Source organism: Selaginella moellendorffii, unplaced genomic scaffold (genome assembly GCF_000143415.4).
Source record: "Selaginella moellendorffii unplaced genomic scaffold, v1.0 SELMOscaffold_51, whole genome shotgun sequence".
Lineage (NCBI taxonomy): Eukaryota > Viridiplantae > Streptophyta > Lycopodiopsida > Selaginellales > Selaginellaceae > Selaginella > Selaginella moellendorffii.
Window position 1 is genome coordinate 470,626 of NW_003314312.1, and position 26,816 is coordinate 497,441.

The following is a 26,816-nucleotide window of genomic DNA, read 5'->3' on the forward strand; positions in this document are numbered from 1 at the left end:
AGATGTTTGCTATAGTGTCGGCCCTAGAACACTGGAGACACTACTTGGGTGGACACACCAAGGTTTATATAGATAGTAACACACTAAGCTACTTTGCTACGCAGCCTAAGTTTACACCGAAACAGGCTCGTTGGCAAGAGAAGCTTGTTAGATATGATATTGAAATCATATATAAACCTAGTAAAGACAATATTGTCCCGGATGCATTGAGTCGTCAAGCTCAGTTCTAGGCAATATCGGCAATTAGTTCGGACTGGTTAGAGGATGTTCGGGCTTCATACGGAAGTGATCCATTGGCGAAAGCAATCTTGCACCGTGCAGAGTTGTTGAAGCAAGACGCTGCTAGCGAAGCAGCGAAAGTTGCTAGTCGAACCAATGTGAAGCTTCACTTCTCAATTTGGGATGGGCTTATATTCTATAAGCAAGAAAGATTGTATCTTCCCTCTAAGGATTTGCAGCAGTTGTTTCTGCGGGAACATCATGATGTTCTAACAGCAGGATATGGTGGAAAGCAGAAGATTCTAGCTTCATTGAAAAAGGGATTTTTTTGGTCTGGTATGGAAGGTGATGTAGCGGACTATGTCTGTTCCTACCCTATATGCCAGCAATGTAAGCGCAGAACTGAGAAGCAGGCTGGAAAGTTGCAGTGTATTCCAGCACTAGCATGGCCATTTCAAAGTGTGACACTTGATTTCACTTGCTTTCCGAAGTCTAAGGGTTATGATACTTTGATGGTGGTTGTGGATCGGTTGTCGAAGATTGCACACTTCATTCCAACTGTGGGAACAGTAAATGTGAAACAAGCAGCAAAGCTCTTTTTCCATGAAGTAGTGCAGGTTCGTGGTCTTCCTAAAGAGATGATCTCGGATAGAGATTCAAGGTTTACGAGGAAGTTTTGGGGCACATTGTTCTAGCTGTTTGGTACTAAGTTGAAGTTTAGTATAGCTTATCATCCTCAAACTGATGGGCAGACCAAACGTGTGAATGCTCAAGTTGAGGATTATCTGTAGTACTATGTCACAGCGGACCAACGTGACTGGGTTGAGCATTTGGATACAGTAAAAATTTGTTATAACAACACATTTCATAGCACTATAGGCTGTTCTCCATGGGAGATGCTACAAGGGAATGCTCATGGGGTGTCTCAACAGATTGTTGTACCGAAACCAATGACCAAAGTGTTGGTCCCAGCCGTTGAGACTTATGCAGAGCAGCTACGCCAAGGTTGGTTTAGAGCTACTAAGGTGATGGGCAAAGCTCAGGATAGGTATCGGTATGATAAGGATCAGCATTGTCAGGATATTGTCAGGAATCCCCCAATTCTTGCCACATTCCTGACTCTCGCCGGATTCCTGACCTGCAGACCACATTCCTGACTCTCGAGACACTTCCCTATTCCTGACTCTCGAGACACTTCCCTATTCCTGACTCTCGAGACACTTCCCTATTCCTGACTCTCGAGACACTTCCCGATTCCTAAGTCTTGAGCCATATTCCTGATGATGGCGCCTCCTCGACCTTAGCTATATTTAGGCCGTCCTCAATCCAAGAGTGGTGGAGCTTCATCAACCTATAGTATATATAGGTTAGCCTTGTTCCATTTCTCCACAATTTGAATCAACACCAGTCTAAGGCCTCTTCTTTGTTTCCACTAACTTTTTCTCTTTGTCTTTTTACATTTTCCAGTCTTGATCTTGTCAGGGGTCTTGACAGTTTGATTCAGATTGTGTTTTTTTTGTTTTTTGATTTAGCTCGTCTTGATTGTTTGATTACCTTTGCCTTTTTTCCCCCTTTTTTCTTTCTTCTTGCCGATGAAGTCTCCAAGTCATCCTGATTTCTTTGCTGAAGTCCTTGCAAAAATCCAGTCTGAGAATATCGAGTTGAAGGCGACCCTTCTTCGCATGCAGCAGGAACTTGCTTCACTTTCGGCTCAAGGATCCAGCAAAGTTCCTGAACCGAAGGTGAGTTTCCCGGCGAAATTTTCAGGCAAGCGTTTGGAGCTTCGCGGATTCCTGAACCAGATGGAATTGATCTTCGCACTTCAACATCGGCGGTACCCCACTCCCGAGTCTCAAATCGGTGCGATTGGGATGTTGCTCGAAGGTGCAGCCTTGTCATGGTTTTCTCCTCTTCTGGAGAAGAGCATGAAAGGGGTCGTGGTTCCGGAGCTGATGGATCTTCAATTGTTCAAAGAGAAGCTCGAAGCATGTTTTGGCGAGACGGATCGGGTTCGGGCTGCTACCACAAAGATGAGACGTCTCTCTCAGGGGTCTTGTCCTGCCTCGATCTACGCTGCAGAGTTCCAACTCCTTGCTTTGGACACTCAGTGGGATGAGCAGGCCCTGATTGACCAATTTCGTTTCGGCCTCAACAACGGTGTCAAGGATTTGTTGCTCACCATGGAGGATCCCAAGGACCTGTCGGATGCCATCAACAAAGCTGTTCGATGTGACAATCGTCTCTTTGAACGTCGTCAGGAAAGCCGCCGCGCCGCTGTTTTTCCATCCCAGACTCAGGAATCCCAGCTTGAGTCTTCGGGGCATACTCCTGAACCTACTGCTCCAGTTCCGATGGATATTTCTGGTACTCCCCAACTCATTAGAGGGAAGTTGAGTCCTGCTAAGAAGCAATGTCGAATATCTCATAATCTTTACCTCTATTGTGCTGATCCTAATCACAAAGCAGCTGTATGTCCCAAGAAGCCTCCCCGACTGCTCGAGTTCACTCTGCCTCAAAGTCCACCTCTATTGCAGTCGGGAAACGACCCTATCCAAACAGAGTAGGAGCTGTCTGTTTGGACTCCCCAAATAAAAATCACTTTTCTTCTTTATCAAGCTCCTCACCACCTTTCATCAAAGCCACCACCAATTCCCGCAACTTCCGCGTCCCATGTCTCCTTTCTTTCACCGGACAATCAGGACTCAAGGCTCTGGCGCTACTGGACTCAGGTGCAACTTCCTGCTTCATGGACACGGACTTTGCTGCCTGACATCACGTTCCTCTTTCTCCTACCATACGGGATTTGAGGGTTGAAGGCATCGGCGGGCATTTTGTGTCTCCATCTTCTGGACTTAGGGAAACATTGCCCGTTCCAGTACACATCGGGTCCACCATCACCGATATCGCCTTCAACATCATCAACAACAAGTCCTCCTCTATGGTGCTCGGTCTTCCTTGGTTCCAACTACATCAGCCTCAGATCTGTTGGAAGGAATTACAGCTCATCTCTCCCACGGCTTCCCCTGCTGTTCATCGAGTCCGAATCAGGAATTGGGGTTTTGTTCCTGACTCTACAAAGTTTTCACCCTCTTCTTTTCCCTCTCTTCCATCTTACACTGGACCGTATCCTCGTCGCATCATTCCATTTAGTCATACGCCTCCTCCTATCTCCACAATCACTATGAAAGAACTCCTTCATGAAGAACCTCTTTTCCTTTTTGCTTTGCATGTTTCTCCTGTCAGTCTTCCTGAGAAGTATCATGATTTTGGGGATGTGTTTGACAAGAAAAAAGCTAGTGTACTGCCTGTTCATCGGCCTTATGATTGTCCCATTGATTTACAGGAAGGAGCATCACCTCCATGGGGGCCTATCTACGGGTTATCCCCGTCCGAGCTTAAGGCCCTCAAAGAGTACGTGGATGAGAACCTTGCCTCGGGCTACATTCAGCATTTGCAGTCCCCGGCTGGAGCGCTTGTCTTCTTTGTCAAGAAGAAGGATGGGAGCTTGCGGCTAGTCATTGACTACCGAGGTTTGAACAAGGTGACTATTCAGAACCGTTATCCGCTGCCCCTGATCTCGGACCTGTTGGAACGCCTTGGCGGTGCCCGCTTCTTCACCAAGATCGACCTCCGTGGAGCATACAACCTGATCCGGATCCGGCCTGGTGATGAATGGAAGACTGCGTTCCGAACCCGCTATGGCCACTTTGAGTACACTATCATGCCATTTGGCTTGACAAATGCTCCAGCAGTTTTCCAACACATGGCGAACGATGTCTTTCGGGAGTTTCTTGATCAGATGGTGATCGTCTACCTCGATGACATCCTCATCTACTCAAAAACTTAGGAGGAGCACGACGAACATGTACGCAAGGTGCTAGCGAAGCTGCGAGAACACGGCCTATACGCGAAGCTTGAGAAATGCTCGTTTGATCAGCAGTCTGTGGAGTTCCTTGGGTACATTGTCACTCCTGAGGGTATCACGATGGATCCTGCCAAAGTCAAGACTATTCTCGAATGGGAGCCTCCACAATCAATGTCAGACGTTCAAGTTTTCCTTGGCTTCGCCAGCTTCTACCACAAATTCATTGATCACTACTCTGACATTGTCCTTCCTCTCACGCATCTCACTCGCAAGGATGTTCCCTTCTCTTGGTTTGCTGTTGCCCAGCAGGCCTTCGACACACTCAAGGTGGCCTTCAGTTCTGCTCCCGTCTTGATCCATGCTGATTCCTCACAACCTTTCTTCATCAAGGCTGACGCCTCCGACTTTGCCATTGGAGCTGTGCTGTCTTAACTCGGAGTGGATCACGAACTTCATCCGGTCGCTTTCCATTCTCGAAAATTCCAGCCTGCAGAGATCAATTACGAAATCCACGACAAGGAGCTCCTTGCCATTGTGGATTCCTTTGGAGAGTGGCGTCGTTTCTTGGAGGGGGCGGACCATCAAACAATAGTCTGGACGGATCACAAAAATCTCGAGTACTTTGCCACTTCCCGAGTTTTGAGCCGTCGTCAAGCAAGGTGGGCACAATTCCTGAATCGGTTTGACTTTGTTATCAAGTACAGACCTGGAAAGCTTCAAGGCCTTCCTGATGCTCTTTCAAAGAGCTCCTATCTCAGTCTCAGGCCTGGTAATCCTGCCTTCGATCAACAGGATCAAGTTATCCTCGGTCCTGATCGGCTTCAAGTTATGGCAATTTCCCTGGCCCCTCAGGACTCCTCCTTGATGGATGCAATCAGAAACGATCTCCAATCTGATGACCTCGCCAGCGATATTTTCACCCATCTTCAGGCTGGACACCCAGTGACTCCCGACTGCCGGCGATTTGACGAGTTCGAGTTCTTAGATGGTTTATTGTACTGTGGGGAGCAGCTTTACGTTCCTGAAGGTGATGCTCGAAGGTTGGTCCTGATGGCGTGCCACGATAACCCGACTGCTGGTCACTTCGGCATTGCGAAAACCTATGAGCTAGTTGCACAGGACTTTTGGTGGCCTCACATGGATGACTACATTAAAGCTTTTGTTACCTCCTGTGACACTTGTGCCTGGAATAAAGTACCTCGCCACCTTCCTTCAGGTTTGCTTCGTTCCCTCCCGGTCCCTTCAGGTCCTTGGGAATCCATCTCCATGGATTTCTTGAGTGATCTTCCGAGTTCTGGAGGCTTCAACAGTATTTTAGTCGTGGTGGATCGCTTCACAAAGATGGCGCACTTCTTGCCGTGTACCAAGGAATTTTCGGGCGAGGACATGGCAAAACTGGTATTCAGGGAAATTTTCCGACTTCATGGGATTCCTACATATGTGGTTTCGGATCGGGGGCCTCAGTTCATCTCTCATTTTTGGCAACAGTTTTTGCAGCTGCTTGGAGTGAAGGCCAACCTCTCTTCGGCATATCATCCTCAAACTGATGGACAGTCCGAGCGAACGATTCAGACGCTAGAACAATTCTTGAGGTGCTTCATCAACTATCATCAGGATAACTGGTTCGATATCCTTCCCCTTGCTGAGTTCTCCTATAACAACTCTGTTCACTCCTCTCTTTGAGTTTCCCCCTTCTTTGCAAACTCTAGCCGAAATCCCCGATTCAATCTCTCACTTCCTTCTCCATCTGAATCCTCTCGTTCAAATCCTCGCTCTGAGGCATTTATCTCCAACCTCCAGGAAATCCACAACTCCATCTCCTTCCACCTCCATTGTGCTCAGGAATCTCACAAAACATTTGCCAATGTCCATCGTCAGGATTGTCCCCCTTACAATATCGGGGATAAAGTCTGGCTCCTCAGGCGAAATATCTCCACCACCAGGCCCTGTCCAAAACTCGATTTCAAACGCCTCGGTCCTTTTCCTATCACTGCCATCATTAATCCCGTCACTTATCGCCTTGCACTTCCCTCCTCATATCAAATTCACCCCATTTTTCACTCCTCTCTCCTTGAGCCTTATATTCCCAGTCCTATTCCAAATCGGGTCATTCCTCCGCCTCCACCAGTGCAGCTCGAGGATGGGTCTGAGTACGAGGTTCAGGACATCCTTGATTCCAAGATTTCACGGTCTAAACTCTACTATTTGGTCAACTGGAAGGGTTACGGACCTGAGGAATGCACTTGGGAACCTGCGGACAACCTGATTCATTCTCCTGACCTTGTTCAAGACTTCCACCGCCGCTATCCTTCTCGTCCCAGTCCTCATTCTTTTTCTCCATCTCCCATCCCTCGCCGCTCATCTCATCCTCCTCTTCGTTCTCGTTCACATCCTCGTTCCACTCGTTCTTGAGGAGGGGGTGCTGTCAGGAATCCCCCAATTCTTGCCACATTCCTGACTCTCGCCGGATTCCTGACCTGCAGACCACATTCCTGACTCTCGAGACACTTCCCTATTCCTGACTCTCGAGACACTTCCCTATTCCTGACTCTCGAGACACTTCTCGATTCCTGAGTCTCGAGCCATATTCCTGATGATGATGTGGCGCCTCCTCGACCTCAGCTATATTTAGGCCGTCCTCAATCCAAGAGTGGTGGAGCTTCATCAACCTATAGTATATATAGGTTAGCCTTGTTCCATTTCTCCACAATCTGAATCAACGCCAGTCTAAGGCCTCTTCTTTGTTTCCACTAGCTTTTTCTCTTTGTCCTTTTACATTTTCCAGTCTTGATCTTGTCAGGGGTCTTGACAGATATATCCTATCAAGTGGGAGATCAAGTGTGGCTATCTTCCTGGAACTTGAATATTAAGGGATCTTTATCTCGAAAGCTGTTGCCGAGATATGTTGGACCCTATCAGGTGTTAAAACGAATTGGTGATGTATCCTATCGGTTGGATTTTCCTGCGGAGATGTCCAATATTCATAATGTATTTCATGCCAATCTATTGACTCCTTACACTATGGATGTTGAGCGCCATGGGGAAATTTGTCCACTGCCAGAAGTTGTGGATGGTGAACCTGAGTATAAGAATTGTAATAAAGATTAGCTTTTGTAAATCTTGTAATAAATCTTGCAAATTAATAAAGTAATATATATTTTTATCAATCAAAGTGTCATTTCTCTCGTTCGTTAGTACTTGGGTCAGTTTTGGCAGGTTGACTTCGGCACTTCGGTGCATAGGTCCAATCCATAACTATGGGGATAACTATTATAGATTGATCACAAGTCCCCACCTCTCTCTCGATGACTCATTTTTGCAAAGGGGCATGGTCGTGTAAACAACTTAATCTGCCCGTTTATAATAGTTGTCTAAATCTTCCCGATGGGGTTGATTTCTTGCTCATGGGAAGTTGGGCCTCTAGCCTTCTCCCTATGTCCCTGCGGGTAGGGATGTATCATTCCTTTGTAAGCCGAGTGGTACTTGGAGTAGTAGGGGTGGCTAACTCCGTTAGTCATTTCCTTGTCAGCGACGGTCGGAGGGTGTTTGAGTTTTAGCATCTTTGGATGTAGAGGAGAGGTTGTTTTGTAACTCATTTAAGTCGGTATGTTTCCCATATAGTGTGCTTTCCATTAACTTTCGGAGTTGTTTCCTTGATGGTTTGCTAGACTCAAGTATGTATCGACGAAGACGTTAATCTTCCCCAAGGGGAGGAGAGTGTCACGAATGTGACTTCAGGTATTGAAAGATACTTGTCAGCCAATCTTTACGGACACTCTTTCCTTACTACCACAACAGCAAGAGGTCGGTACTATTGGTCCTTTTTATGGTCTCCACTCAAGTTAGTTGAGAAACTGGTCATCACGTATGCACTTGACTAGATGAGCATAAAGACGGAATTTCTACATGCTATTTGTCAAGCATACTTGACTTGGTTAGAGAAACTCATTTGTTGACTTGCACTTACTAGTGTTAGGAACCCCCGCAATATTGAGACTATTCCCTCAATATTTGCTAAATGATAACTTACTGTGTCTGCCAAACACCTTCACTATCATGCCCTTTGTGTTAGGCTCATTTTTGTCCCAAATGTTAATTATGGAAAGTGTCTAGATTTGCTTATTTGGCATATCTACGTAATGTAGAGATTGGCCTAAACACAATGGTGTTCATCCCATGTCCCAATTCGCAATCTAGCGCCATTCCATATTTAATAAGTTTCGGACTTATCCCAGAGACTAACTCCTAGTACTAAGGGAGGCTTGGGGGGGGGGGGGGCTGTGGGGGGCTCCAAATGTATAGTAGGGATACTGGTTAGATTGCATGTCCGACCACTTGAGACATTAATTTGGCTCCCGCTGGGTTGTGTCACTCCTTGTTCTGCATTTAGCTTGGGTTTAAGCCCAAGCTCCATGCTGCTCTAGTCGGTGGGCTACCCTCCTCTTCGCGTTAGACCACCGGTATGCCAAAATTGTGCCAGACTCCATCTGACACCATTTTATGTGCAGGTGCTGAATACGGGGAGCTGGTGCTCGTGGGATTGTACCGGACCCTCGTTTCGTAGCGCAACAGGTTTGGAGTTCGGCTCTAAATTCATGTGCCCTCCAAATGGTAAATCAAGACATTATTAGTTTACTCAATTTCTTATTATAAAATATCAGTAACAACACCTTGCTCCTGCATTTGCATAAAGAGCTTGGAAGCCACCTCCGGATCGCCGATCTCGAAACGTCTAAGGATCATAGAAGTCCACGAGGTGACATTCCTGTGAGGCATTTCTTGGAAGAGCTGCCAAGCCACCCCAGCCCCCCACCGCACTTGAAATACAAGTCCATCAAAATATTCTCCAGCAAGATCGATGGAGAAAGCGCCGAGCTGCCGACCTCTGCCGAACATCGTAGTGAATCCTCCTCCCGCTCCCAATATCTCTCGATCTGGCAACGCAATGTTTCAGCGCTGCGACAGTGGCTCCCATGCCCGGCGCCTGGCCGCTGCGCCGCTGCGAATCGTATGCTTGCAGCGCATTGCCGCATCCCTCGCGAGTGCAACATCGCATTCATGGCCACAAATTTCTTTTTGAAAAAGCTTATAACATAAAGCTTCTGATTACGTTTCAAAGTCAGAGTAATTTTGGATAAGAGTGTAATTGGGAGAGGCAGGTGTGGTGTGGAAAGGTCTTTGCCAATTTAGTCTGTTGAAAGCTCGAGCAATTTGTGTTCCTGTATAGTCAAACATGCCCATTTACTGTAGTATGCAAAAACCATTGGTACAGCCCAGTTGCTGCAAAGACACTAATAGAAATGTTGCAAACACCATTAGAAGAATTGCTAATGTATATGAATCTGACATTTTGCTTCAACATGTGAACTATCTTAAATTGGCAGAAAATAACTACAGAAAGCAAAAGCAAGGCAAAAGTTCCAGATGGCATGGGCATCCATCACGAATCTAAAATAGAATAATACAAATAATAATCTTATGGGCGCTCAATGAGCCACAAACGTCCAAACTAATGAGCTACTAACATTACTACAGAGGAAGATTTTTCTCTTTTATTTGGCAATTTTATTTGAACCATGGAGCTCTTTAGCACTGGATGAAGAAGCTGTTCCATCCAAAGCCCGAGCAGTCCTGTACAGAGGCACTAAACCGTGTCTGCGCCACACCTTGGCAGTTTGCCGTGTTGTAGGCCGCAGCAGTCTGGCCCTGGTACCCAAAGCTGTAGCCGCCGTGCTGCGAGGCTCCAACATTGGTGCATCCACAAGCACTGTAGCGCACCCGCTGATTGTTACACCCGGGCCCTGCCCAAGTATCGAAGTAGCTTGCATTGGCCGTGATCATTGATCCCAAGACAATGACCGCCACAAGAACGAGCACCATTTTTCCTGCCATTGTCACGCAAACACAAAGCTATGCTATGATCGTCAATCAAATGAAAACTCTCTCAAGGAAGATCCAATGAACATCTAAGAGCACACAACAGTGAGATTTATACACCACCTCTTGCACGCGCCAAACAGTCAAGGGTCATCTTTTGCATGCGCAGTCAATGACGTGCACAAGCCCTAAAATATTATCATTATTGAAAACCTAATTGTACGTAGGAAAAAATGGTGGAAAAGGCCGCTTTCCATTGGCAGGCCAGCGCCGAGCATTTATTCGCGATCAGCCAGGACAGAAGGTGTGTGATTAAAAAGGAGAGGGAGTGTTAGAGCCACGTGGTGTACAGCCAGCTGGCTTTTGTTTTGGTCTCGTCCTGGAGTTTTCTTCTGGAATATATGGTCAAAGACAACCTTACAGGTGAATGGTAAATCAAGACATTGATAGTTTTCTCAATTTCTTGTTACAAAATATCAGTAACAACATCCTGCTCCTGCATTTGCATAAAGAGCTTGGAAGCCACCTCCGGATCGCCGATCTCGAAACGTCTAAGGATCATAGAAGTCCGCGAGGTGACATTCCTGTGAGGCATTTCTTGGAAGAGCTGCCAAGCCACCCCAGCCCCCCACCGCACTTGAAATACAAGTCCATCAAAATATTCTCCAGCAAGATCGATGGAGAAAGCGCCGAGCTGCCGACCTCTGCCGAACATCGTAGTGAATCCTCCTCCCGCTCCCAATATCTCTCGATCTGGCAACGCAATGTTTCAGCGCTGCGACAGTGGCTCCCATGCCCGGCGCCTGGCCGCTGCGCCGCTGCGAATCGTATGCTTGCAGCGCATTGCCGCATCCCTCGCGAGTGCAACATCGCATTCATGGCCACAAATTTCTTTTTGAAAAAGCTTATAACATAAAGCTTCTGATTACGTTTCAAAGTCAGAGTAATTTTGGATAAGAGTGTAATTGGGAGAGGCAGGTGTGGTGTGGAAAGGTCTTTGCCAATTTAGTCTGTTGAAAGCTCGAGCAATTTGTGTTCCTGTATAGTCAAACATGCCCATTTACTGTAGTATGCAAAAACCATTGGTACAGCCCAGTTGCTGCAAAGACACTAATAGAAATGTTGCAAACACCATTAGAAGAATTGCTAATGTATATGAATCTGACATTTTGCTTCAACATGTGAACTATCTTAAATTGGCAGAAAATAACTACAGAAAGCAAAAGCAAGGCAAAAGTTCCAGATGGCATGGGCATCCATCACGAATCTAAAATAGAATAATACAAATAATAATCTTATGGGCGCTCAATGAGCCACAAACGTCCAAACTAATGAGCTACTAACATTACTACAGAGGAAGATTTTTCTCTTTTATTTGGCAATTTTATTTGAACCATGGAGCTCTTTAGCACTGGATGAAGAAGCTGTTCCATCCAAAGCCCGAGCAGTCCTGTACAGAGGCACTAAACCGTGTCTGCGCCACACCTTGGCAGTTTGCCGTGTTGTAGGCCGCAGCAGTCTGGCCCTGGTACCCAAAGCTGTAGCCGCCGTGCTGCGAGGCTCCAACATTGGTGCATCCACAAGCACTGTAGCGCACCCGCTGATTGTTACACCCGGGCCCTGCCCAAGTATCGAAGTAGCTTGCATTGGCCGTGATCATTGATCCCAAGACAATGACCGCCACAAGAACGAGCACCATTTTTCCTGCCATTGTCACGCAAACACAAAGCTATGCTATGATCGTCAATCAAATGAAAACTCTCTCAAGGAAGATCCAATGAACATCTAAGAGCACACAACAGTGAGATTTATACACCACCTCTTGCACGCGCCAAACAGTCAAGGGTCATCTTTTGCATGCGCAGTCAATGACGTGCACAAGCCCTAAAATATTATCATTATTGAAAACCTAATTGTACGTAGGAAAAAATGGTGGAAAAGGCCGCTTTCCATTGGCAGGCCAGCGCCGAGCATTTATTCGCGATCAGCCAGGACAGAAGGTGTGTGATTAAAAAGGAGAGGGAGTGTTAGAGCCACGTGGTGTACAGCCAGCTGGCTTTTGTTTTGGTCTCGTCCTGGAGTTTTCTTCTGGAATATATGGTCAAAGACAACCTTACAGGTGAATGGTAAATCAAGACATTGATAGTTTTCTCAATTTCTTGTTACAAAATATCAGTAACAACATCCTGCTCCTGCATTTGCATAAAGAGCTTGGAAGCCACCTCCGGATCGCCGATCTCGAAACGTCTAAGGATCATAGAAGTCCGCGAGGTGACATTCCTGTGAGGCATTTCTTGGAAGAGCTGCCAAGCCACCCCAGCCCCCCACCGCACTTGAAATACAAGTCCATCAAAATATTCTCCAGCAAGATCGATGGAGAAAGCGCCGAGCTGCCGACCTCTGCCGAACATCGTAGTGAATCCTCCTCCCGCTCCCAATATCTCTCGATCTGGCAACGCAATGTTTCAGCGCTGCGACAGTGGCTCCCATGCCCGGCGCCTGGCCGCTGCGCCGCTGCGAATCGTATGCTTGCAGCGCATTGCCGCATCCCTCGCGAGTGCAACATCGCATTCATGGCCACAAATTTCTTTTTGAAAAAGCTTATAACATAAAGCTTCTGATTACGTTTCAAAGTCAGAGTAATTTTGGATAAGAGTGTAATTGGGAGAGGCAGGTGTGGTGTGGAAAGGTCTTTGCCAATTTAGTCTGTTGAAAGCTCGAGCAATTTGTGTTCCTGTATAGTCAAACATGCCCATTTACTGTAGTATGCAAAAACCATTGGTACAGCCCAGTTGCTGCAAAGACACTAATAGAAATGTTGCAAACACCATTAGAAGAATTGCTAATGTATATGAATCTGACATTTTGCTTCAACATGTGAACTATCTTAAATTGGCAGAAAATAACTACAGAAAGCAAAAGCAAGGCAAAAGTTCCAGATGGCATGGGCATCCATCACGAATCTAAAATAGAATAATACAAATAATAATCTTATGGGCGCTCAATGAGCCACAAACGTCCAAACTAATGAGCTACTAACATTACTACAGAGGAAGATTTTTCTCTTTTATTTGGCAATTTTATTTGAACCATGGAGCTCTTTAGCACTGGATGAAGAAGCTGTTCCATCCAAAGCCCGAGCAGTCCTGTACAGAGGCACTAAACCGTGTCTGCGCCACACCTTGGCAGTTTGCCGTGTTGTAGGCCGCAGCAGTCTGGCCCTGGTACCCAAAGCTGTAGCCGCCGTGCTGCGAGGCTCCAACATTGGTGCATCCACAAGCACTGTAGCGCACCCGCTGATTGTTACACCCGGGCCCTGCCCAAGTATCGAAGTAGCTTGCATTGGCCGTGATCATTGATCCCAAGACAATGACCGCCACAAGAACGAGCACCATTTTTCCTGCCATTGTCACGCAAACACAAAGCTATGCTATGATCGTCAATCAAATGAAAACTCTCTCAAGGAAGATCCAATGAACATCTAAGAGCACACAACAGTGAGATTTATACACCACCTCTTGCACGCGCCAAACAGTCAAGGGTCATCTTTTGCATGCGCAGTCAATGACGTGCACAAGCCCTAAAATATTATCATTATTGAAAACCTAATTGTACGTAGGAAAAAATGGTGGAAAAGGCCGCTTTCCATTGGCAGGCCAGCGCCGAGCATTTATTCGCGATCAGCCAGGACAGAAGGTGTGTGATTAAAAAGGAGAGGGAGTGTTAGAGCCACGTGGTGTACAGCCAGCTGGCTTTTGTTTTGGTCTCGTCCTGGAGTTTTCTTCTGGAATATATGGTCAAAGACAACCTTACAGGTGAATGGTAAATCAAGACATTGATAGTTTTCTCAATTTCTTGTTACAAAATATCAGTAACAACATCCTGCTCCTGCATTTGCATAAAGAGCTTGGAAGCCACCTCCGGATCGCCGATCTCGAAACGTCTAAGGATCATAGAAGTCCGCGAGGTGACATTCCTGTGAGGCATTTCTTGGAAGAGCTGCCAAGCCTCCCCAGCCCCCCACCGCACTTGAAATATAAGTCCATCAAAATATTCTCCAGCAAGATCGATGGAGAAAGCGCTGAGCTGCCGACCTCTGCCGAACATCATAGTGAATCCTCCTCCCGCTCCCAATATCTCTCGATCTGGCAACACAATGTTTCAGCGCAGGACGGGATTGCCATGGTGACTCGTGGTAATCAGCACACACAAGCAGGGCACTCCTCTATCTTTAATCAACTTGGAACAGCACTGAGGAAAAGCCAGCCATGAAGCGGAAATTCAATTTGAAGTGTGGGACGTGTTCAAAGCGTGGGCACCTGAGGGATTGTCCAGTGAAGAAGCAACGTCGTGAGACAAAATTGAAAAATGAGCGTGGATCTTCCTCTGGCGCGGCACCACATTTTAAAAGTCAACACTGAGATGATGGTGACGATGAAGACTCTTCCGCTATGGCTAATGGCTTGTCATGGATGACTCTGAGGAGTAGAGGTGGATACCACAAGCCATGTTCTTTGGCAGGATTCAGCAGCAACGAATCACTCAACTTTTGACCGTGAGCTATTTTTGGAGATGAGGAAATGCACTGACCAAGTTCGACTCACAGATAACAGTTGAAGGTGTGGGCACGATTGAAGTGCGACTACCCACAGGCTTGGTGGTTCCAGTCAAGCATGTGTGGTACATCCCCAAGGCTCAACATTCCTTCCTTGGATGGAGCAAGGATTCAACTTGGAATTTCGTGGTGATCGTGTCAAGATCACACATCCAGAGGTTGGACATGTCGCTTCAGCAAGCACGATAGGACGACTGTTCCAGATGGATTGCGAGGTTTGTGTTCCAGGGAAGCTGCTAGCTACGATGACAGTGGCTACTGCGAGTTCATCTTCAGGGGGAGCTGTAGATATCCAAACTTGGCATCATCGACTTGGCCACATGAATCATAAGACGATCCAGCAGTTGCAGCGAGACCACGTGGTTGATGGCTTGGCCATCATGTCTTTTTCAATGCTATTGCGAGCCATGCATCATGGGAAAGCAGCATCGTCGGGCATTCAACTCTGGCGGGAGTGTTCGGGTGACAAGTCCTCTTCAGCTGGTTCACTCAGACTTATGTGGCCCTTTTCAAGTGATGACACAGCGCAAGAAGTACTTTATTTCGTTTATTGATGATGCTACGAGGTATGTGGCTGTTAAGTTCTTAGCTATTAAGGACGAAGCTTTGCTAGCATTTAAGGCTTATAAGCATGAAGTGGAGAACCAGCTTGATTTACGCATCAAAGTGCTCCGCTCTGATGGAGGAGGTGAGTACGTGTCCGTTCATTTTTCTGATTACTGCGAGAAAGCAGGAATTCAGCGGCAATTCACAGTTCCATACACTCCTGAGCTTAACGGGTAGCTGAGCGGTTTAACAGGACAGTGGTGGAGCTGGCTAGGACGATGATTGCTGATGCTGGTCTTCCTCCTAGGTTTTGGGATCATGCGATAGCCACAGCTGTCTTCATGCGTAATAGGGTGTTGACCACAGCTGTTCAAGGCAAGACACCTTATGAGGCTTGGACTGGACAACGTCCACGCATGGATATCTTACGGCGGTTTGGCTGTCTAGCCTTTTCTCATGTTCCTAATGAGCTACGCAGGAAATTGGATGTAAATCCAAGAAGTGTGTATTTCTGGGCTATAGTGCAGCGAGGATATCGACTCCTTCATCTAGACTTGGGAAAAGAGTTTGTGAGTCTAGATGTCATCTTTGATGAATCTCGTGTGTATTTTCAACGTCAAGTTCCTTCTACAGGTTTTCTTTGTGGAGAAAGTAGGGCGAGCTCACAGCCTGTTTTCTTTCATCCATGGGAGGATGATCCTCTACCTGGACTTGGCTGTGCTTATGCTCCAGCTGCGGGGAGCTTCAACCTCTGCTGTGACACGAGAAATAGAGCCTGATCACGTTCCTGAGGTGGTTCCTGATCCTGAGCCCGAGCACAATATTCCTGAACCTCCTGAACCTGTGCGTCACCGAGATCCTGATCTTATCCAGGTTTTGAGCCGCTCTGGTCGCCCTTTAACCTATATAGCGAAGGGTGAAGCTTATCAGCGAGAGCAAGCTGAGAAGCGAGCACGAGCAGCTGCTAGAGCTTCTTATTATCAGAGTCGAACGGCTATGTTCACAGCAGCAGAGGTGAAGATTCCGGTTACGCTTGCACAAGCTAAGAAATCTCCTTATGCTGCTGCACGGGGTGACGCTATTGATGCTGAGATGCGAGCTCATGCAATGAATGAAACCTGGTATCTTCCTGATGAAGTTCCTGACAATGCTAATGTAGTTTCGACAAAGCTACTTTTCTGCGTGAAAGCTGGACCTTCAGGAGAAGTGCAGCGCTTTAAAGCTAGGCTTGTGGCACGAGGCTTTACTCAGATCGAAGGCATAGACTTTACAGAAACTTTCAGCCCGGTCGTGAAGATGGCTTCTATCAGGCTGTTACTTGCTTTAGCAGCGCAACATGATCTTTATGTGGAGCAAATGGATGTGAAGACTGCATTTTTACATGGAGAAATTCCTGAGGAGGTTTACATCCAGCTCCCGACAGGCCTAGATCCAAGCCAAAGGATTTATCGGCTGAAGAAGGCTTTATACGGCCTGAAACAAAGTCCACGCATCTGGTATAAGAAAATCGATTCTTTTCTGATTTCTCTTGGATTCCAGAAAAACCATGCCGACTCAAACGTTTATATGAAGATTGAGGATGGTGCTTTGGTCATTTTGGCCTTGTATGTGGACGATGGTATCTTTGTTTCCAACAACAGAGATCTTCTTGCTGAAATCAAGAGAAAGCTAGGAACCCAGTTTGAGATGCAAGATCTTGGCCCCGTGCACACTTTCCTTGGGATTCAAGTTCAGTGACCACAGCCAGGAGTTGTGACACTCTCACAACGAGCTTATGTGGAGGAAGTATTGCGCAGGTTTGGCCTTGAGAACCTCAACCCTTCCATTACTTCAATGCAAGCGAGTACTCATTTGTCTGCTGAGATGTCTCTTAGTGAGGTTGAGACGCAACAGATGGAGCTTGTGCCATATCGCCAGGTCATTGGATGCTTAATCTACTTGGCCGTTTGTACCCGCCCAGACATTGCTTATTCTGTGGGAGAGGTGGCTAAGTATATGGCAAATCCAGGTTGGCAACATTGGCGCGCATCTTGTGCTATCTCAGAGGCACTGCTAATTTTGGCCTAAGCTATCAACGGCAGGTTTCTGGTCACACATTTATTTTGCGAGGCTATGCAGATGCAGATTATGCAGGGGATTTAGACGACAGGAAGTCTACATCCGGCTATTGCTTTTTCCTTGGTGATGGAGTGCTAACTTGGAGCAGCAAGTGGCAAGCTGTGACAGCCTTGTCGACAACTGAAGCGGAGTATCTAGCTTTGACAGGGGCAGCACAAGAGGCAAACATCGAGAAGTGCTTGGAGTATGCGACCTGTCCTCGCAGTGGGCGGCAATGGTCACGCTGGTGATAAAGATCCAGAGTGTTAGAGCCACGTGGCGTATAGCCACCTGGTTGAGTCGCATTCCTTCAGTTTAGGGCTTTCTTAGTTTTCTTTCCCATCCTGTGTGAGATCCATCCCAGGGGATTGTTCTGGGAGTGTTCTCATTCTCTATAGAGCGCTAGGTTGTGAGGGCTGGCTTCTCTCATCACATACACACAGAGAGAGAGAGAGAGAGAGAGAGAGAGAGAGAGAGAGAGAAGGGGGGCTCGTTCTGGATCCACATTTGGAGTGATCGCCTCTTTTGCCGCTACTCCTGGCATGATCAATTAGAAAAAAAAAATCTCTCCCTCACTGAATCAATGATAGTGAGCAAAGAATTGGAGCCTTCCTCTTTCTCCCTTGGGATTTTTCCTTTCTTAAATTCCAGCGATTGCTCAATCCTCCTTGATCCATTCCACTCAATCCTGGGAATTCAATGCTCCTAGCGCTCGCGATGCTCAGACATTTATCCCCAATACTCGTCACAATCTCCATCCTCGTTTTCCTCCCAATCGCTCTGGGCGGAGCTTCTTCCCGGATTCACGGTTTCGCGGAGGAGACAGAGATCCCGGTGTGGCCCAAGCCCCACTCAATCCTTGCCAGGGGCTCGGGGTCCCTGGCATTGGCCGAGAATTTCACGCTGCGCTCGTCGCTGGACTCGATCGCGTCGCTGAGCAGCGCATTCGCTTGAGGCGCTCAGCGTTCGAATCTCATCCCCGGACGAAACAGTGAGTCAAAATCGAAAATATCCCTCCCTCCATAGCCAGGGTTTTTATATTTTGCGCCATGGGCGCTCGCGCGAGCTGCGCCGAGCTCGATCGAGGTGCTGGGGATGGTATTCTTGCAAGCGATCGTTTCTTGTGCCTTTGTTCTTACTCCTAAGCTCTCTCACAGCTCCAAATCGGCGCTGGGGATCTGCTCTTGTCAACTTGCTAGCTGTTTTGATCTCGTCCTGGAGTTTTCTTCTGGAACTGAGCATCAGCAACAACACCCTGTTCCTGCATTTGCGTAAACAGCTTGGAAGCCACCTCTGGATTGCCGATCTCGAAACGTCCGAGGATCATAGAAGTCCACGAGGTGACATTCCTGTGAGGCATTTCTTGGAAGAGCTGCCAAGCCTCCCCAGCCCCCCACCGCACTTGAAATACAAGTCGATCAAAATATTCTCCAGCAAGATCGATGGAGAAAGCGCTGAGCTGCCGACCTCTGCCGAAGATCGTAGTGAATCCTCTTCCTGCTCCCAATATCTCTCGATCTGGCGATGCAATGTTTCAGTGCTGCAACAGTGGCTGCCATGCCCAGCACCTGGCTGCTGCGCCACTGCGAATCATATGCTTGCAGCGCATTGCCGTGTCCCTCGCAAGCGCAACATCATATTCACGGCCACGAATTTCTTTTTAAAAAAAGCTAAGAACTTTTCATTTCAAAGTTAGAGTAATTTTGGATAAGAGTGTAATTGGGAGAGGCAAGTGTGGTGTGGAAAGGTTTTTTGCAATTTAGTTTGTTGAAAGCTCAACCAATTTGTGTTCCTAGCTATGTTAATGTTTGGGCATCCCCATTTATTGTAATATGCAAAGCCATTGGTACAGCTTAGTCATTGCTTATTGTACTAGTTCCTATTTGGTCTTATTTAGGTTTAGCAACTTACTACACGAGTAACAAAACATTAACTATCCATTTTAAATCTTAATTTTTAGGTGTAACCTTTGCTTCGGGACACCAGGGGAGAACACTGTGGCTTAAAGGCCTGGTATAAATAACTTTACTCCCCCACTTCCATCCCAAAAGGAAGGCCCAAGCCCCTAGGAAGGGCGATGACCAATGAGCCAAGTATTCAAGTGAGGCACCATTTCACATAAGTTGGGAGTACTGTAATTAGTTTTCCTTTCGAGAGTGGGAGCTACTTTTAAGCACTTCCTTAGGTGGCCCTTCCGGCACCACTCTAGTCCATGCTCACTCCCACCCAAGGCCTGTAATCCCCAGTCTCAACATCAAATTTGTTTGGAAGCACCATTATAGAGCTTTTTCAAAACTGGTTCTTAAACTTATACTTTTAGAACCCTCTACAACCCCTCTCTCCCTTGGGAGACATACGCTTTGGGCTTTCACCCCATTATTTATATTAGTATTCAAACTTGATCTTGGACTCGATCTTAGACTTGACCTCGGACTTGGTCTCGGACTTGATTTTGAACTCAATCTTAGACTTGATCTTAGACTCGATCTCGTACCCGACATTAGACTTTGTCTCGAACTCACTCTTGGACTCAGTCTCAGAGTTGGTCTCAAGAAGTGTTATTGCCATCAAACTTAACTTAATACCCAATACCTATCTGTGGGTGATAAGCTGTGTTAAATTTCAACTTGGTGCGATACTGTTTTAGGAGTGTTTTCCAGAATTTACTGGTGAAGATATCTGAGATAATCTGTTCTAGCCTTCCCCGCATTGGAACCACTTGTTCAAAGAACAACTTCACCATACCTTCCATATCCACTTTCGTTGTGATGGATATGAAATGTGTCATCTTCAAAACCGATCTACCACCACAAATATCGCATCAAACCCCTTTTTTGGGGGGAGTCCTATGATGAAGTCCATTGTAAGACATTTCTACAGACGATCTGGAATTGAGAGGCTTTGTAACAAACCCCTATTAGCCTTAGTCATGGCTTTAACCTATTGACATGTTGGATATATCTTTATATAGTCTTGGATGTTTTAGCCAATAATACTTCTTTTTGAGTAAGCCCATCATCTTGGGCACTTTTCCGTATCCCACAAGAGGTCCATCATGACACTCTTCTAATATTACTTTCCTTAGTTTCCCTTGTGAAACATACACCCTTGTCTATTTATAATATATGAGTCCATTGTGTTTCATATAACCTTTCTTCTCTTCCATGGGCAGTTTGTCTCTTTGGTGAGCATCCCATATTTCTTGGCTCATTAGCAACACTTTTTATGTTAGACCATCATTCTTATATACTGTCTGCACATCATCCCAAAAGGTTGCTGTTGTATTGAATATTGCCAACTTCAAGCTTGTTTTTTGACTTAGAGCATTTGTCACGATATTGTTCTTCCCCGGTTTATATAAAATCTTGCAATCAAACTTGGCCAAAGCATTAGCCCACCAACTCTGTTTCCCTCTTAGGTCGGGCTATGAAAAAAAGTGTTTCATTGCCACATTATCCGTGTAAACTTTGAAGTGTCTCCCAAGGTAGTGTTGCCACTCTTTGAGCGTCTTGACCACCGCAAACAATTTCTTCTCGTGGGCAAGCCATTTTTGCTAAGCCTTGTCCAATTTTTTCGAGAAGAACACTACTGGGTGGTTGTTTTGCTTCAAAATTGTGCCCAACGCAAAGTCTAAAGTGTCAATTTCTACCTCGAAGTGCTTACCAAAGTTTGGTAACACCAACATATGAGCTTTCCTCAACTTCCTTTTGAGGTGAATAAACATTCTACTATCTATACCATCTTCCTTTTTTCCGTTTAGTTCATTAAAGGCAGGGTTACTCTCGAATAGTACTTGATAAACTTTTGGTAGTAATTGCATAGCCCCAAGAATGCCTTTAACTCATGTACATTTAATGGTTGTTTCCATTCCTAGATAGCTTGGACCTTTTTAGGGTTTACTTTGAGCCTGTCCTTGCCCACCACATGCCCAAGAAACTTTTCTTGTTGAGCAAAGTTATATTTGCTCTCTTTAGCATACAATTTGTGTTCCCTCAAGTATTTGGCATGCTCCTTTAACGTCTTGCTATGAATCAAGATGTCGTCAATATAGACGACCATGAAATGATCCAAATGACAAAAATGTAGTTCAATAGCACCGAAAATGTTGTTAATGCATTGCACAGCCCAAAGGGCATCACTAGAAACTCAAAGTTTTCATATTTTGTCTAACAAGTTGTCTTCTCGACATCCTCCTCTGTTACCCTAATTTGGTAGTATTCTGACCTTACTTATTTGATATGTTGGGAAAGGTGAAATACTTCTCAAGGATTGAATCCTTGGTAAAGGGTACTTGTTCTTCTTTGTATATTTGTTGAGCAACTGGTAGTCTATGCATATGTGTATAGAGCCATCTTTCTTTTTCACAAATAACACTAGTGCTTTATATGGCGACTTGTTCAACTTAACATACCCTTTTTCCACCAACTCTTCAAATTAACACTTGAGCGCCTTGAGTTCCTTTTCGTTCAATTGATAGGGGGGACGAACCACTGCTTTAGCACCCTCGACTAGCTCGATCTTATGTTTTATCGGTCATGTGGGGGGTAACCCTATCGATAACTCCTCCAGCATGGTATCTCAAAATTGGTCTAACACTTGTTGGATCATTAAAGGTGTTTCTTTTGTTCCCATCTTTTTGTCACTCCCCACTGAAAGTAAGCACAAAAATGCTACCTTAATTCCTTTAGTGAGTTGTCGAAATACTTCATTGGTGCTTTGGCTATCTTGAACAAACTCTATAGTCCTTGGTTCACCTAGCCACTACACCGTTAGTTTGGCTTGCTAAATTATATCTGTAGCCACAAAATTATCCGAAGCACCTATATCAATAAGGATCTTAACAAAGTTACCTCTGAGCTTTTCTCAAAGGGCTAGTAAATGTCACGAATTACTTTCTACCAAAGTTGCTCGTGTAATGAATAACTTTGAGCTAAGGATTGGATCACGTACCTCAATTTGAATTTCACCCAACTTAATAACCATATTGACTTTGGCCTTCTTCGGGTAGGGACATTCCCTTGAAAAGTGTTATACTTCAACGCAGTTGAAACATATGTTGTTTCCCACGTTACTAGTAGATTTGACCTTCTTATTAGTGGGTCTATCCTTTTTCACTTAACTCCTTTACATACTTGCTTGCTAGTTACCAGATTTGCCTTTCAAGAACTTTGAGAACTCATTCTTAGAGAAATTCTTTTTGAATTTCCCTTTGCCATATATTTGGTTTGGCTCCTTTGCTAAATGTGGACCCTAACCTCGTTGTATTTTCTATTTGTAAGTTATCATTGAAATGCACCTTGAGCTACATCTAATTCTTTTTTGTAATTGGTTGGATTCCAATGCATCACCTCACCTCGAACCCAAGTCTACAAGCTTGATATGAAGGCATGGAACGCATCCATATCGCCCATGTCTGTGACAAGGATCCTCTTTGCCATGAACACATTCATATACTTTTGAATGGTTCCCATCTGCTTCAGCCTATTTACCTCATCCCTTAGGTGCAAAGTAGCATTTGGAAGAATGTAAATTGTGCAAATCCTTGCCTTTATCGTTTCCCAAATGGCCACTGGTCCTTTATTGTCTTTTATTATTCTTCACTAAGACTTAGCATTATTTGCCAAGTATAGTTTAGCACATAGGACCTTCTCCAAGCTCAGTAATCGCAACACTCGGAAGTAATCTTCCATATTGTAAAATCAATCCTCCACCACCTTATAGTCATTCACTCCCTTGAAGATTAGTGGGGGCTTTAGTTTGTACTTGGGAATTGCTTCAGGGACTGATTCCATTTCGGTTTGTTCAACCTTGTTTGGTTCCACCTCAGTCCTCACTAAAGAGTCCATGCTTTCTGTGTTGCTAGCATCTGCAGTCTTTTGCTTTTTCTTCCGCTTTTCGTCATGCTTTAGCTTGCATATAAGGGTCTCTATTAAAGCATTGGTCTGTGCCAATTGTCCTTCTAGAACATCCAATCAACCAAACCTCACCACCGGACTTCTGTTTAAAAGTTTCCTCACTGGAGTCTTTCTTATACAAGGATTCCTCATCCATAGCTTCTTGTTCAATCGAAGGTTCTAGCTTTAGAGGAGGTTTCGTCTCCGCCTTGGTTCTCTTACCCCCTATTTTAGCCATCTCCCAGCAATCCATCTCTAACCTTTGCTAGAACTGAGGAAAAAGCTTCAATACCAAATTATAAGCCACAAATTTTTCATTTCCAATTTGCTAACTTACCCTGTCTATCTGACCACCACGTTTTTGGCTTTAGTCAAGTTCCCTTACCAAGGTTCCTGCCTATTGTACTAACTCCTACTTAGTTTCAACAACTCACTACACGAGCAACGGAGCATTAGCTATCCATCCATGTATTCCCAAATTCTTTTCCAATCCCCCTTCCCGGGTTAGACTGGACTTAAAATTTGGGTACACTCCCTACAGCTAAGCACACCAAACTTTTAGGTTTTTAACATCCCTTGGTATAACAAAACTTGTTCATGGGACCCTCTAAATCCCAAGTTTTGGGTGCAACCCTTGCTTCGGGACACCAGGGGGAAATATTGTGGCTTAATGGCCAAGTATAAGTACCCCTACTCCCCCACTTCCATCCCAAAGGGAAGGCCTAAGCCTTTAGGAAGGGCGAGGATCAATGAGCCACAAGGTACTCAAATGGGGCACCACTCCACATGAGTCGGGAGCATTACAGTCGATTTCCCTAGGAGCTGCTCTTGAACACTTCTTTGGGTGGCTATCCGGCACCACTCGAGTCCATGCTCACTTCCGCCCAATGCCCCTAAGCCTCAGTTTCAACCTCAAGTTTGTTTGGAAGCACCATTGGAGAGTTCTTTCAAGATTGATTCTTAGACCTCACTATCCTTACTATACTTTTGGAACCTTTGCAACCCCCCCATCTTTTGCCTCTTTAAGCCTGAGTGAACATGTTGACTTATAGTAGATAGAAGAAAAGTTGAGGGGCAAACTTGTCCAATCCATGTGGAAAAAGTCAACTATGCTATATTGCTATATATGCACCAGAAACAATGATAGATTTAGCTTGATTAATATTTCACTCTAACTTCTTATATGAGATTTTTCTTACCAAGACTCTTTTTTCTTGGTTTTCTAGAAGGATAACTTTATTCTTCATTTTGATATTTTTAAATGGTGCCCAAAATGTTTTAAATGGTGCAACAATTGTGCCAAAGTTCCAAACTTGCATCAGAGTCCTGCAGCAGTATTCCATGCTCACCATTAATATAGCTTTCCAAGGAATTCATTCATCACTCACAATACTGAGTTGATTAAGTAATAATATTTATAATTCATTATAACATTTCTTTCAATATTGTCATCTTTTATCATGATTGGTCTTCCTCAATTTAAGCTAGTGAATTTGGCAATACCTTGAATTGTAATTTTACCTTTCTAAGTCCATTGTCATACTAACATGATCAGCAGGGATGAATGGATCTTCCCTTGAGAAAAAAACTCATCATCAGCCTGTTCTAGTATCTCTCACGTTTAGAGCCCAAATATATTTGGTTCATTATATCCATCTTCAAGCATTGTTTGGAATGTCTTTAGTTCCAGATCTTCATGACTATTCTGTGAGTAGCCCCTAATGATTGAGTTCCATAAGACTATGTCTTTCCTGGCCATTCTGTCAAGGATGTCTCGTGCGTCAAAAACCTGCTGTGCGTACACCATGCTACCCAGCTTTGCAAACAGGACCACCAGAGTGCTTGCAACGAACAAGTCCGTCTCATGTCTGGCCTGTTTGAGCTGAAAGTAGATTTTCCGAGTTCTATCCAGCAAAACGATCTTCTCTTTGGCACTATACGCATTTGCTGCAGGCCTTTAATGCAGCCACGAAAGTCTGGGAACCAAGCCTTTCCTCTGAAAAAACTGGCACAAGCTTCCACCTAGTTCCCCAGATCCACCAGCGAGCTCCCCACAAAGACGTGACCAGCCTTTAAGATCTAAGCGTGTAGAGCTTTTGTTTTCTCCAAGAGATTGCTTTTGTTTTGATCTCCTCCTTGAGTTTTCTTCTGGAATATATGCTCAAAGACAACCTTACAGGTGAATGGTAAATCAAGACATTATAGTTTTCTCAATTTCTTGTTACAAAATATCAGCAACAACATTCTGCTCCTGTATTTGCATAAAGAGCTTGGAAGCCACCTCCAGATCGCTGATCTCGAAACGTCTAAGGATCATAGAAGTCCACGAGGTGACATTCCTGTGAGGCATTTCCTGGAAGAGCTGCCAAGCCTCCCCAGCCCCCCACCGCACTTGAAATACAAGTCGATCAAAATATTCTCCAGCAAGATCGATGGAGAAAGCGCCGAGCTGCCGACCTCTGCCGAAGATCGTAGTGAATCCTCCTCCCGCTCCCAATATCTCTCGATCTGGCAACGCAATGTTTCACAGTGGCTGCCATGCCCAGCGCCTGGCCGCTGCGCCGCTGCGAATCGTATGCTTGCAGCGCATTGCTGCGTCCCTTGTGAGCGCAACATCGCATTCACGGCCACAAATTTCTTTTTTAAAAAGCTTATAACATAAAACTTCTTATTACGTTTCAAAGTCAGAGTAATTTTGGATAAGAGTGTAATTGGGAGAGGCAGGTGTGGTGTGGAAAGGTTTTTGCCAATTTAGTCTGTTGAAAGCTCGAGCAGTTTGTGTTCCTGTATAGTAAAACATGGCCATTTACTGTAGTATGCAAAAGCCATTGGTACAGCCCAGTCGCTACAAAGAGACTAATAGAAATGTTGCAAACACCATTAGAAGAATTGCTAATGTATATGAATCTGACATTTTGCTTCAACATGTGAACTATCTTAAATTGGCAGAAAATAACTACAGAAAGCAAAAGCAAAGCAAAAGTTCCAGATGGCATGGGCATCCATCACGAATCTAAAATAGAATAATACAAATAATAATCTTATGGGCGCTCAATGAGCCCAATAACATGTACAAACATCCAAACTAATGCGCTACTAAAATTACTATAGAGGAAGATTTTTCTCTTTTATTTGGCAATTTGATTTGAGCCATGGAGCTCTTTAGCACTGGATGAAGAAGCTGTTCCATCCAAAGCCCGAGCAGTCCTGTACAGAGCCACTAAACCGTGTGTGTGCCACACCTTGGCAGTTTGCCGTGTTATAGGCAGCAGCAGTCTGGCCCTGGTACCCAAAGCTGTAGCCACCGTGCTGCGAGGCTCCAACATTGGTGCATCCACAAGCACTGTAGCGCTCCAGCCGATTGTTACACCCGGGCCCTGCCCAAGTATCGAAGTAGCTTGCATTGGCCGTGATCATTGATCCCACAACAACGAGCACCACAAGAACGAGCACCATTTTTCCTGCCATTGTCACGCAAACACAAAGCTATGCTATGATCGTCAATCAAATGAAAACTCTTTCAAGGAAGATCCAATGAACATCTAAGAGCTCACAACGGTGAGATTTATACACGAGGAGTCAGCTCTTGCATGCGCGCCACGAAACAGTCAAGGGTCAAGGTGGTAGAAAAAAATACACGGGGGGCTTGTTCTGGATCCACATTTGGAGTGATTGCCTCTTTTGCCGAAAGCTACTCCTGGCA

At 45.4% G+C, this 26,816-nt stretch overlaps 5 protein-coding genes across 5 annotated transcripts; 1 reads left to right on the forward strand and 4 right to left on the reverse strand.

The window, feature by feature from the left end:
* Positions 1-9,538: 9,538 nt before the first annotated feature.
* Positions 9,539-10,082, reverse strand: LOC9634583 (antimicrobial peptide 1). Its single transcript, XM_002981917.2, has one exon. It carries the CDS (start codon positions 9,974-9,976, stop codon positions 9,671-9,673), a length of 306 nt encoding a protein of 101 aa, XP_002981963.2. The 5' UTR covers positions 9,977-10,082; the 3' UTR covers positions 9,539-9,670.
* A 1,152-nt stretch (positions 10,083-11,234) lies between these two features.
* LOC9634584 (antimicrobial peptide 1) lies at positions 11,235-11,778 on the reverse strand. Its single transcript, XM_002981918.2, has one exon. The coding sequence runs from the start codon at positions 11,670-11,672 to the stop codon at positions 11,367-11,369; it is 306 nt and encodes a 101-aa protein (XP_002981964.1). The 5' UTR covers positions 11,673-11,778; the 3' UTR covers positions 11,235-11,366.
* A 1,152-nt stretch (positions 11,779-12,930) lies between these two features.
* On the reverse strand, positions 12,931-13,474 carry LOC9634585 (antimicrobial peptide 1). Its single transcript, XM_002981919.2, has one exon. The coding sequence runs from the start codon at positions 13,366-13,368 to the stop codon at positions 13,063-13,065; it is 306 nt and encodes a 101-aa protein (XP_002981965.1). The 5' UTR covers positions 13,369-13,474; the 3' UTR covers positions 12,931-13,062.
* Positions 13,475-17,209: 3,735 nt separating this feature from the next.
* Positions 17,210-19,002, forward strand: LOC112350564. The gene is made up of 2 exons (XM_024686944.1): positions 17,210-18,317; positions 18,377-19,002. Exons 1-2 carry the CDS (start codon positions 18,269-18,271, stop codon positions 18,913-18,915), a joined length of 588 nt encoding a protein of 195 aa, XP_024542712.1. The 5' UTR covers positions 17,210-18,268; the 3' UTR covers positions 18,916-19,002.
* Positions 19,003-26,132: 7,130 nt separating this feature from the next.
* Positions 26,133-26,637, reverse strand: LOC9634586 (antimicrobial peptide 1). Its single transcript, XM_002981920.2, has one exon. The coding sequence runs from the start codon at positions 26,579-26,581 to the stop codon at positions 26,276-26,278; it is 306 nt and encodes a 101-aa protein (XP_002981966.1). The 5' UTR covers positions 26,582-26,637; the 3' UTR covers positions 26,133-26,275.
* Positions 26,638-26,816: the final 179 nt, after the last annotated feature.